Source organism: Carassius gibelio, chromosome A22 (genome assembly GCF_023724105.1).
Source record: "Carassius gibelio isolate Cgi1373 ecotype wild population from Czech Republic chromosome A22, carGib1.2-hapl.c, whole genome shotgun sequence".
NCBI lineage: Eukaryota > Metazoa > Chordata > Actinopteri > Cypriniformes > Cyprinidae > Carassius > Carassius gibelio.
Genome location: NC_068392.1, coordinates 1978821 through 1992658, shown reverse-complemented (window position 1 = coordinate 1992658; position 13838 = coordinate 1978821). Strand labels below are relative to the sequence as shown.

Here is a 13838-nt window from a genome sequence, read left to right as displayed (position 1 = left end):
TGGTAATTATAACGGCAACGAGCATTGACAGGTTTCCTGCGAGCACAAGTAAACTGGGTCACCCAGTCTCGCCCATTTATAAACAGTCTGACACTGAGAAAAATAGAGGCATTAAACCAAAAATAAAAGGTCAGAATGGTTAAACGACTCCCATGCAGCAAGTAATGTCCTTCAAGCCTAAATATCCTTAACAGTGTTGGAAGTAAACTGTATTCTAGTTTGGCTGGACTTCCATCAAGCACAATCAAACCTCTACAAATGATTCATAATGCAGTGGGATGACTGGTCTTCAACGAACCCAAAAGAGCCCATGTTACCCCTCTCTTTATCTCCTTGCACTGGCTACCGGTTGTGGCTCGCATCAAGTTCAAGACATTAATGCTTGTTTATAGAACAGCCACAGGCTCAGCACCCACCTACTTCCACTCACTATTACAAATCTACATCCCCTCCAGAAGTTTGAGATATGCTAGTAAGAAACGCCTCATGGTACCATCACAAAGAGGCTCAAAATCACTTTCCAGAACATTCTCCTTCACCGTTCCTGGCTGGTGGATTGATCTTCCCACCCCTATCCGGAATGCTGAATCCCTTACGGTTTTCAAGCAAATTGGTATTACAAGCACTTCCTGTGTCTGTTTGCTTCTTTAAGAAGAATCGCTTTATGTATCCCCCAATTGTAAGTCGCTTTGGATAAAAGCGTCTGCAAAATGACTAAATGTAAATGTATTTAAGCTGTAAATGTAAATGACTTGATCAGTTGTCTTTCTCTTCCCACAGCGTTTGGCGAACTCCAAAGCCCACACATCCAGATTCATAAGTGCCAATCTGCCATGCAACAAATTTAAAAACCGGCTGGTAAACATCATGCCGTATGAGAGCACTCGAGTGTGCTTGCAGCCAATCAGAGGGCTGGAAGGATCCGACTATATCAATTCTAGCTTCATTGACGGATACAGGTACTGCAACAGTGATCTGCAGTGGGAAAGCAATTCAGAGCACCTTAATTCACAGGGACTCACTTTCTCTTTCCTGTAGACAACAGAAGGCTTATATAGCCACACAAGGCCCATTAGCGGAGACCACTGAAGACTTCTGGAGGATGTTGTGGGAGAACAACTCCACCATCGTGGTGATGCTGACCAAACTGAGGGAGATGGGACGAGTGAGTGTCTCTCGCTTTAAGACAATTGGTTTTTAGGCTCCAGAACACGTGATTTAATCATGTTTCCGTTTGTTTTTGCAGGAGAAGTGCCACCAGTACTGGCCGGCGGAGCGCTCCGCTAGATATCAGTACTTTGTGGTGGATCCGATGGCGGAGTACAACATGCCTCAGTACATCCTCAGAGAGTTTAAAGTGACCGATGCTCGGGTGAGTCCTGGAATACAATAAAAACATATTGTGCCGAATGGTTCTGAACGATTACTGCTTTCATATACCTTTCCTGAATTATTTACATGGTATTTTGGGGTACTTCAGATAATATCATGGTTTTCTTATGTTAGTTTGGACATTTACAGTGATATTCTTGGAAGTACCATTTAAAAGCTATTATATCGCCAAGGTATTTCCAAGAATATTGTGGCATTAATATGTTACATGTCCAAAAACCAAAGTATTATCAAGGTACCATGCATGAAATATTTGAATATGGTAATACCATGGTATGTTCATGATTACCATATGTATATACCATTTTACTGCAAAGAGTGTCATGGTATTATCATGAATATATATCTAATTAAACAAAGTAAATTGTGTATTAAATACTGTAATAATTATACTAATAATATTATTATTAATTTATATATTATTTATATTAAATAAAAATGTTTATTGTTTACTGTCATTAGCAATAATATATTAATTCTCTATATTTTATTTGTATTATAATTTTTATTATATTTTGAGTATTTTATTAATATATATATATATATATATATATATATATATATATATATATATATATATATATAAACATTTATTCATATATATTATATTTTATAAGGTACATCATGTGTTAAAAACATGGTAATGCTATGGTATATTATTTATTATTTATTTATTTATTAAAATATAAATCTATGATGTCTGTATTTATATGATTAGCATTTTTACATTATATAATTGTTTTATTTGTATTATAGCTTTAAGCATAATTTTAGTATTAATAATATTTAGCATTTATAATTTCTAACTAATATATACAAATTAATATTGATGTAAATCATGCCATAAAAACAATAATAATAATAATACCACATCATTGTTTTCTTCTTGTTTTTTGAAAAGCAGATTTGATCAATTTCAAGTTCTCTATCCATTCTGAGCCAAAATACTGTTAGATGCCTTAAATTCTTGCTTCCCATGAGTCTCAGCAGTAGGTCTTTCTCCAGAAATGGCTGAATATCCCATCATGCGAGCGACTGCTAGCAGAACCGCTCATTTAATGACTCGAAACACTCTGAGCGGACAGACCCAAGACCAAACGAGCATCACTCCAGCCGAGCACTTTAATTGTGATTGAATCGTCCAGGCAGGCTCTCCAGTAATCAGACTGCAGTGAGAATCAAAGAGAGCTTTAATCAGAGCCGACTGGAGGAGGCGGGGCCTGGACTGAGGCATGATGGGACGTCACGTACTTAATCACACGATTGGACACACATTGCTCGGCCTGTAGGGTGTGCATACGATTCGGTCCGGGCTCTTTTACGCCTCGTTTTCTTTCACCCTTCTCATGTCGGAGCAAAAACACACTGCTTGTTGCAGTTAATCAAACGGAGAAGAATAAAGACACAGCGCAAGACTCTTTTCAAGATGATTTATGTAGACAATATTCAGTTTATATGTTGCTGGTTAAGTATTTTTTCTGAAATTACTCATAGGTGTCAATCAAAAGAACCATCATTTTGCCTAATGCTGTTGTTGCAAAGTTACTGTATAGTGTGTGTGTGTGTTTGTTTTAATGTACAAAAGCAAGAATATTTATTTTAATTAATATTATAATAATTAAATATAGCATTAAATTATTAATAATATTATATTATATTACTATGCTATTAGTAATAATATTATACTATAAATAAATTATATTTTATACATTTTTTATAAAAAGGCATTTGTTAACCTGGTTTTATTAACTTATATATAAAGAGTGTGTGTACAATTTCAATTGTATTTTTGGTATCATTTTAATAAATATATATATATATATATATATATATATATATATATATATATATATATATATATATATATATATATATATATATATATATATATATATATATATATATATATATATATATATATATTTTTTTTTTTTTTTTTTTTTTTTTTTTTTTACTAAAACTGGAATTCAAATTTTTATACAAATAAATATTGATGCAGAGTAAAGTTGCGTAGTAAAAAATTATATTTATCATTAATTAATATAATAATAATATATATTTTTATAATACAAAATTATTGTAATATATAATATTTGTTATATAGTATTTTTATTAATATTGATATTTTATTTAATATCAGGTTTATATAACTTATAATTTGAGTTCCTGCTTATATTTATTAATTTATAATTTAAAAAGTGTGTGTGTGTATTCTTTTATTAATTTTTTTCAATATCATTTTAATATTATATATACTCCCAAAACAATGTAATATAAAAAAACATGAATTAAAAAAAAAATATATATATAGAATTTTAATTACAGTTTTGAATATCAAAATAAAATGTATATAACTGTTTATATAAACACAATAAAAATAATTGTAAATATACTAATTAAATATTTGATTAATTATTGAAAATTATTAACATGTTGATATTTCAAATTATTAAACGTTAAACAAATTTGTAAATATCCTTAAAATAAAATGAACCTAGTAATAGTCAAGTTTCGTGTGATCAACAGAAACATAGTTCGATCCTTTTCTTTACAAAAGCACAAAAATTCAAATAACCCGCGCCAGAGGATCTATAACTGTTGAGGAAGCGTCCGAGTGTTGGTGTGTGATCCAGAAAGCCTTGACTGTGTTTGATCCGTCAGACTCTGAATATCTCCGTCCTCTTCTGTGAAAGCTTTAATTGTGTCTGGTTCTGCCTGAGCTTCCCTTCGATCGTTTTGGCCGCCGCTCTCTTCTCCTCTCCTCTCATCCGTCAGCGTTTCTCCAAACCATCGATCAGCCATTTAGCAGCGTCTCCTCGAGATGACGCTCGTCAGACGCACCATTGATTTCCCTCAAAGTTCGGCCGCAGATGTTTAAATCCCGCGTCCGTTCGGATAAAGCCATCCGTCCAGCCCCTGTCCTGTGAAATCACAATGATGGTGGGAGTAAAAGAGACTGGCGTTTATGTGTGTGTTTGTGTTTTTCTCTCAGGACGGCCAGTCCAGGACCGTTCGGCAGTTCCAGTTCACCGACTGGCCGGAGCAGGGCGTTCCCAAATCAGGAGAGGGATTCATTGACTTCATCGGACAGGTGCATAAAACTAAGGAGCAGTTTGGACAGGACGGGCCCATTTCTGTCCACTGCAGGTGAATAAACATCTATTATCCAGCGTGTGTGTTTATGGAGCGACAGAAGGCTGGAGTTGCTTTCCTTTCCTTTTATCTCTCATCCATCTTTATCTCCGTCTCTCCGTCTTCAACTTCTGCTTCACGTGGCGCCGTGTCTCTGGTTTTGGTCCTCTTGGATCTTGAAGGCATTGCATCATCTTGTGTTCCAGTAAAAACATCGAAACATTTTAAAATCGAGATGCAGAAATGACACACTAAGTATTTTTTCCCGGACAAATGTATCAAAATTAAGTTACGTCTAAATAATCCTGCCTTTCCTTCGAATGAAGTTTATTTTTCTGACTCTACTGGCAGATATTTATTCTTGTTTTAAACTTAAACTCACTTCATTTTGATGAATTCTTCAGAAAACAGCACTTAAAAATTTGTCTGCTCAACTAATTCAGTTTATGAATAGTACTGGAAAACGAGAAAACATCGAAACTCAAAAAAACTAACTCTGTTATCTTTATTAACATTGTTATATTAGTATTTAATACTGTAATTACAAATTCACTTGTTTTCATTATATATATATATATATATATATATATATATATATATATATATATATATATATATATATATATATATATATATATATATATATATATATATATAAAAAGAGAGAGAGAATAATTTTAGTTTTTTTTCAAGTAATTATTATTGTGTTAATACACTTAATTAACCCTTTAGAAAACAACACTTAAAATTCTCAGGTAAATATAATTTGATTGATGAATCTTAAGATATTCATACTGGAAAATGACAGAAATAACATTTTTGGCAGGATATATAAAAAAAATTACTACAATTAAGTTAAATCGTTACATGCAAATGTGCTTGCCAAGTGAATTTGTCTTGTTTTAATAATGTTTTTCCATCAGAAAATGAATTAATAATTGATTTTAAATGTGGTTCTTTTTGTCTTTGACGAGGTTTGAGGTTTTTTTGGTGCTGGTTTAATATTTCTCTCGTATTCCTCTCCTCTCCATCCATGTCTCCCCAGATTTCATATCTAATAGAGCCACATGGTTCAGTCATTAATTGCATGATTACGTCGACTGAATGGAAGTGTAAATCCTTCACGGCTGTCAGATCTGAAAGTCTGTCTGTTTAACCAGCGTTGGGTTTTAGTCTGCGACCGGCTGCCAACCCAACCACTTCTCTCCATCTTTTCTTTTCTTTTCTTTTCTTCAGCCTTCTTTCTGTAGGGTTGTGGCAGCATGGATGGACAGAAACGTCAAAAGCGTTTTGTTTTCCTGACAGTGACCGTCGTGAGACTCTGAAGCAGTTTTTCATTAGATTGCCCGACTCTTCTGCCGAGGTTACATCACTGTAACGGCGCGTCGTGATTGGTTGTGCATCTAAACCAATCAGAGGCCGTCCTTCGCTGCTTTCCCAAGCCGTTTGTCACTTTCAATCTTGCCAAGTGGAGGCAAAGCCGAAAATAAGCCCGTTGTCAAATCAATTATTGTTGGCTTGGTGAAATCACTCTGCGCTAAAGCAGCTTATGAAGCCAGCTTTAAAAATCAGACTTAAGACTCCTCCTATTTCAAGCGCTGTCACAACGAGACGAGTTTAGCGCTCGCGCATGTTTGTCCAAACTAAACCAGTGGGATTTGTTCTACTGCTGTTTAAATAGATGGCTATTGGGTGAATTCAGAGTAGTATACTAGCAAGGGTTTTTGAAATAGTGTAGTATGCATTATGTAAAATGTGCATAGAATGGAAGAGCACACTGTGTGGAATACTGTATCCCAGAATGCAATGCACTTGAACATCCACAAATGAATAGACACGATTTGTTAGACCACTAAAACTTGTTTAATACCAAAGTCTGATTGATTGATTGATTGATTGATTGATTGACTGATTTAGCATAGGGCGTTTTATATTTTTTTTAAATATTCACATACTTATTTTTATTGCTCCTTAAATATTTTATTTGTTTATTTGTTTTGTTGTTAATTTTAGTATTTTTATAGTCTTTTTAAGTCTACATATTTATATTTTGTTTAATTATTTATTTATTGTTCTTTTATCATTATTTTATGTGTATTGTATTTATTATAAATGGATTTAAGTGGGGACTTTTTTTATTTCGTTTATTTAGGCATTTTATTTTTGTATTGTTATTATATATATATATATATTTTTTTTTTATGGAATAATAAAAATATATATATATTTCTGAGACGTTAACTTACAGTGTGGTGAGGTCATGTGACAACAACACTACATACTTATTTCCATAACTAGTTTCAAATACTAATTTAAAATTGAGGAATGCTATGTAGCAGTATAATGATATTACATTTCATACAGATATATAGTAAACATATTTTGCTTTATGGGTTTAAAAAAATGGATGGATTCAGGAAAGATGCAACAACATTACTGCTTAGTGTTTCACATCCTAATTTCATGTATGTTACTACCATGCAGGAAAAATGAGGCTCACAAACCAAACTTTGTTTACTGTACCATCATCAGTTTTTGGTTTCAGAGTGTTTTTTACACAAGCTTGTGCTTTCCTCAATACAGTGCTGGTGTGGGCCGGACCGGGGTCTTCATCACGCTAAGCATTGTGCTGGAGAGGATGCGCTACGAGGGGGTGGTGGACATCTTCCAGACGGTCAAAATGCTGAGAACACAACGGCCAGCAATGGTGCAAACAGAGGTGAGAGTCCAGAGCTTCTGATTTCCTGCAGATTGTCTTGTTTAATTGCTGGACGTTTGGCAAACTCAAGTAATAGCAAACGCCTATGCTAATGCTTTTGTGTTTGCTTTACAGGACGAGTACCAGTTTTGCTATCAGGCAGCTCTGGAGTACCTTGGAAGTTTTGATCACTATGCAACGTAAAAAGCCATTTTTTTCCCCCGACCAACAACCCCCCTCCCCACAACAGCCTCCTGAGCCATAAAAAACTTGCTTGAAAACATGAAACGATGACAACTATACACAATTCTTACAATTTTTTCGAATAATCATCTTTTGGAACCAATCAAAATGCCTCGTGCGTAACCCCAATTGGACAAGCAACACTGGAGAAGTGCAAATGAATCCCAAACCCTTCTACATCCCAAGCTCGTGAAGGAGGAACCAATCGTTTTGGCTCTGGCTGTAGGTGTCTGGGTGTCGGACCACTAACCTTACCTCAAGTGTTCTGACATGGAGGACAAACATCGTTTCGTTTCAAACTAACTCTGTGAACATATTACAAAAAGACGTGAAGGAAAAGTTGGTGAGATACAACAGGTCCACATATTAAAGTATAGATTATGAGCACCTGATTCATTGGCATTTAAAATCCTTCATTTATTAAAATGGAAACGTTTTCATTGAAAGGACAAGTATCAGTCTAGTAGAGGACTTCACTGATGTCTTCAATGGGGAAGTTGGTGCAACAGTACAAACAAGACTTCTTTTGCTGCTCACGTCTTTGGTCCAAGCCTCTCTTTTTAGGAAAAAATTGGGAGCCACTTAAGAAGCAATTCAAGGCAAAACGTTCATCCACTTGAGAACATAACCCTCCTCTTGAAACCACTGAAGTCGTCAAACAAGAAGTCGACACGTCAAATGGTTGAAACCTAATCACATCAGTTTCTTGAAGTGGGGACAACTTTTTTGGTGCTTTCAAAGACATGCTAGTGAACATTTCTGCCAATGTAGCTCCTATCTCCACCTCTCGAGAGCCAATTGGAGCGTGAAATGTTATGTCAACTAGAGATTAGGACCAGAGGATCCACCAAAGAAAGTCTTGAGTTTCTTTGGTGCAATGTAGCTCCATTTCCATCCTCAAGAGCCAATGGGAGCATGACCTGTTGCATCAGCTGGAGATTAGGATGAGAAGGAACCACCAAGAAAGTCTTGAGTTTCTTTGGTTGAATACATCCGATACATTGACTGGTCTCTCCGCTGACGTAATCCATGTATTTGGCGCACGGGATAGGGGATGCGTGGCTAAATCTTTCTTTGACGTCCCCAGTGAACAACGTTCATTCCCATATTTCAATCAACTTTTGTCTTACAATTGTTTTTTTTTTTTGCTTTAGTTTTTCTCTTGATACCAAACATGCTGCTTTTGCTCCATTATGCTGTACGTGAGAGTCTGATTCAATGGACACAAGTGTGCGAGAGCATGATTACGTGTGTTGCTCCCACCAGTCAATCCATTTCCTTATGCCTCAACAGTCGCCCAGGATGAAATAGCATGTATTTTATCATCATCAACGACCCGTTCCTGGTTACTTTGGGATTTCTTGCGTTTATTTGTTGGTTGTTTTTGAGGTGTTTCGTCAATGGATTTTGGCTAATGAAAAGCAAGAAGCAGGCATAGGTTTGCACCCTGAAATTGCGGTACAACTATCTTGTGAAACTGTTGTTGTAGGTGGGACTGTTTTACACACTCATGCATATGCGTATGAGGGGGAGGGGCCTGAACTCCGCCGTTAGAGCTGATTGGCTGTACTGGAGAATGCTTGAACATGGAGTGTTCTGATTGGTGAGAGAATGAAAGGAGCCGTTTGTAATCTAATTTCCAAAAAGCCTTATTCTTGTAACATTATAGAGAAAAAAAATGAAATACATTATTGTTGTATTATTTTGACTTATTTTCTTAACAGACATTTGATTTCTTGGTTTAATGTTTTGCTTTTTTTTTTAGCAAAGATACTGTACTCTTTTTTTAGTATTATTAGAAAGAAAAATTATGCTCATTTTGCTCATTTTACGTTAAAAGACATTCTATTTTTTCACTGTAGAAATGTAATGTGAGATGTGTTTGTGTGCATGTATACATAGACGAATGGGACGGGAATGTATACATACACACTCACATATAGTATATTTAAATGCAGAATATAAAGATGTATCCAAATCTTCATATGAATAGCCTTTTTTGTTTTCGTTTTTGAAACGGGCGCTCATTTTTATACCACCATGAAATTATGAAAACTGTGTGTATGAAATCATGAATGACTTTTTATTTGGTTTCGTTTAGAAAAATGCAGAAATTTCCCATAAATCATTGCAGGGAGAGTTTTGACTTCCTGTTGCCCAATAATGAAGGTTGGATTATGATTGCAATCCTGTTGTTGTTCATCAATAGTGCGAGTATGAACTGAAGTATTACTTTTATAAAAGACGTACAACTGGTTTACTAAATACTGAATTGAACAACAACAAAAAAAAAACATTTCAATGCAATCATCTCTACTTTCCAAATTTTACTTAAAAATTAAAAAAACACTAAAAAATAATTTTGTTACAGCCCATATCTGTGAAAGCTTTTTGAAACATTTGATTTTGTCTTTTTACTTTTCAAACCACCGAATGTTCAATCGTTTGTTGATATCAACTATGATTCTGAATATAATGCCTGTAAATAAACAAATATATATTATATGTATTTGTATAATTTGACCCTGAATATTTCTGTCTTTGAACAAAACTGAGATAACCAACAAAAAAATGTTTATGCTAATGGAAACCCTGCACAGTTTTGAAAGAAGCTTTGTCTCATGCTAACAGCTCTGTTTATCTCTCGCTCTTCACTTCATTTCTTTTTTCCTGATCCATTTGTTCATTTTTTCCCCAACTCTTCACTTTTTTCCCTTATCGTAGCCAACACACACTGCAGTCCAGTGGTGAGAGAAATCACGCTGCTTTTTTCCCAATAGATTTGGTGCATCACTCTTTTATTTTTATTTTTTGTAAGATCCCTAATACATGTCTGTCAGATTTTACTCCAAAATCAAAAAGCATAAAGTAAATAAAACTTAATTTTACTGATTTTTAAAAGACTTTCACCACAAAAATCACAGTATTTCTCATTATTCAGTGGTGATTATAATTATTGCACATGCAACAAATTGTTTTTAATCAATTATTTTTATGTTTTTCACATTATAGTAATGTGAATTTTTTTAAAATTTGAATTTTGAGGGAACTATGGTAATATTGTATGGTTGGGGGAATAAATGTTTGTTTGTTTGTTTGTTTTTGTTTTTTGGAGTGAAATTGGACAAAGCAATATATTGGAAATATTTTATGAGATTCAGGAGCTTTTACCTATCCCGAAACTAAAGCAGTAATCATTTTGTGTTTTTTTTTTTTTTGTAATTCTGAGTGACTCTGTTGTTAGATTGGGATGAAGAAGGACTTATAAAATGCCCAGTGCCTATAAAATGCCATATGAACAGCAAGAGCGAACTGCCTTGAATTGGTTGCGCGTTTGGTGATTAGCTTCAAGTCATCATCACTAGTTTAAACACACACACGTCTCTCACAACTGCTTCTGCACTTCATCTTTTTTTAATTAGTAGTTCATTGCTAGATGTTTACAGCTGCCATTTTAAGTTCACTTTTATAATTTAGTTTTTACGTTGAGGGGACGAAGTACGAGAGAACATGGAATCTGGAAATTCCAGTGCTGCCTTTTAAACTGTTGGGAGTTTTGTGTGTTTCTAACAAACTTTTCCTTGGAAGGAAAAAAAAAATGCAAAGGACACTCATGCGATTGGACTTGTTGGACTGATCTCTGAAAACTATGACGGCAAAAGTGCTCTGAAGTCCTGTTGGTCTCCTCAGCGTAAGGACGTTCAACAACAGGAGCCAAAGGTGTGATTCGATTAGTCTACAAACAACGAAGAACCAATAAACTAAAGTGAACGTATTAAAACCACGGCCAACAAAAACGAAGAAAAAAGCCAAACGTGAAAATAGTTTATCTTTGTACGAAGGCCAAGTGCTATCGCTTTCGAACTGTTACTTCTGACGAACACAATAACTGGTTTGAAACCACTGTGTATGTAGATATGTTGACTTTGTATTAAAGAAATGTTGTCTGAAAATACTGGTGTGCCTCGTATTTGATCTGGAAATATTCATGGACGTAGTTAACGTTAAGTCTAGCATTAGGTTTCCATGGGATCATTAAAATTTCATGAGCTCAGTTTGACAAGACAGATGGCGAAATAAATTTGCTTATCCTCCACATATATACGAGAACCAATCAGCTGTCATCGCACATGGCATCTTAACAGAACCATCAATTACTTCACAATCTGGCCTGATACCTGAATGGTAAACACATCCATAAGCTCAACATGCTCTTAATCTAATCATCTCATCCTGGTGCATTTTGCCACCCGCTGCCTGCAATTTTAACATCACAACCCTGGGATGTAAATAACATGTAGAATGACTACAAATGTGTGCATAAACCAGTGTAGAAAGCAGTTGTTTGATTGTTTTGACGCCCAATTATATGCATTATCAATAGCGTTTGAAAAGTCAGTTGAGGAAGTGAGTACGATATTCTAGGAAGCTTTAAATATCACCTCACAGTCAGTATTTGGTGCAAATCTTCAACAAATGCCACTGGGCTCGTCTGGAGGTTGCTTTTGCTATTTATGCTGCTGAAGACGAGAGAACAAAAGGTTGGTTTATGTTCAACATGAAATCTTTGTTAAGAGCCTCAAGAATCCTAATGCTTAATGCGAAAGAAAAGGTGAAGGAGATCTGGGGCTAATTGCTTTTCTCGTCAGTCATCTAACTCATTAGCACTGTTCCTCGGGAGCCCATCAAAGCGCCGTTTGCATCAGAGCAGCCAAAAGCCATGGAAATTTCAAATAAATGAGAACGAAGTAAATTGGACCGTCCGCCGCCCGTGGCAGAGCTGAGCTACAAATGGCACATCAATTGAATCAAGCCATGGAAGAGTAATCCTGGAGAAAGAGCCAGACATCATCTTTGAGAGATCAACAAGATAGAATGTCTTTTGCTCAGAATAAATGCTTGGAAATTGTTCAATGCACTTGTATTCAGATCTAATCAATGCTGTATTCTTTCAAATGCATTTGATTACAACAATAGTTTGAACGCTGATTCTTGAGACATGTGATAATACATGTTTGCATGGTATTTGTTCTGGAAAAGGTAACCTTTATGCTTTAATGTGAGTCGGAATGATTTAGAATGTTTCTAACACGCGTTCAAATTTCCATTTGTTTTACAGAAATGTGGATGTTATCACTCGCTCCATCTGAAACCACCATTATTTTATTTTTAAAAAATTCCTTTTCGCAACATATTTCAGTTATTGATGAAAACATTTCAGAAATGTGATGGCTTGTTCTTGAACATCTTTACATTTATCACCAAGTTCAGCAACAGATTTTGGTAAGTAATTGGGCTGACCTTTTATTTCAGCACTGTTTGTCAAAATCATCACATAAAATGTTAAGAATTTCTTGGAATTTGTAGATATTTTCCCTTGCTTTAGTAAAGTGACGTTACAAAAACAAAATGGCTGCTGCACTCGAATGTTGATAGGCCTACAGCAATCACTTTATGCCTGTTTTCAGTTTGAAACCACTTTTCTCGATTCATTCACATTCAATATTTGCCTCATTTTAGTCCTAAAGTGGCACATTTTGTGAGACAACAGATTGCAACCAAACATATCTAGCGACAGTTGTTCACATGATAATTTGTTCGGCATGTGCAATTTGTTTGTTTGCTAGCTTGCTTTGTTTGTTTTGTGTGCAGATGTTAGCAAAGAAGGGAGTTAATCGTTATACGCCTGAAGTCGAAACAGCTCAGTTCAGTCCCGGGGCCCCATTACAGATGTTTCTGGAGCATCAAATGTTACTGAATTCAGCTTTAAGTATCTCAGACTGCGGTTTGAGCTTTCTGTTATGCTAATCCAATTTTTATGCGACCTTAAACCAAGACCTATTTTGGGGAAGCAAATGAATTCTTTCTTTTAAAAAAATTCGCTTGAATACACTTACGGTTTATCTCGGCGAGAGGAGAGTGGCTGCTCTCCGAGTTTATTATGCAAATGAGACAATTCGACAGATTGCTCGCAACCCTTCATAATCACTGTTCACGGACTGCTTGCTGCGGCACGGGCGCGCGCGTTTATAGGAAGCTGGGCTCTTTTGACTAAATATGCTCTCGAAATCGCCGCGGGAGTTTCACTCGTTCATTCTGGTCAGTGTTTACATCCATCCGCAAGCGAACGTGAGCTCAGCTTTACAGAAACTTGCTGATCAGATCACAGAGACAGAACAACACCCGGACTCTGTTTTAATCATTCTCGGGGACTTTAATAAAGCCAATCTCTCCCGTGAACTGCCAAAATACAGACAGCATGTTACATGTCCCACCAGAGACAGTAATATATTGGATCACTGTTACACCACAATAAAGGATGCATTTCACTCTGTTCCACGAGCAGCTTTGGGACGTTCTGATCACCTTCTGG

General features: G+C 35.5%; 1 protein-coding gene across 26 annotated transcripts in view; it reads left to right on the top strand.

Annotated features, from left to right (window-relative positions):
• LOC127942690 (receptor-type tyrosine-protein phosphatase S) overlaps window positions 1-11418 on the top strand; it is a 184686-nt gene extending 173268 nt beyond the window's left edge. For all 26 annotated transcript variants that reach the window (XM_052538571.1, XM_052538575.1, XM_052538577.1 and 23 more), the window contains 6 exons: window positions 781-959; window positions 1039-1165; window positions 1247-1372; window positions 4385-4539; window positions 7108-7243; window positions 7358-11418. In XM_052538571.1, coding sequence (XP_052394531.1) covers window positions 781-959; window positions 1039-1165; window positions 1247-1372; window positions 4385-4539; window positions 7108-7243; window positions 7358-7426 — 792 coding nt within the window. In that variant the 3' untranslated portion in view covers window positions 7427-11418. The remainder of the gene's footprint in view (window positions 1-780; window positions 960-1038; window positions 1166-1246; window positions 1373-4384; window positions 4540-7107; window positions 7244-7357) is intronic.
• Window positions 11419-13838: the final 2420 nt, after the last annotated feature.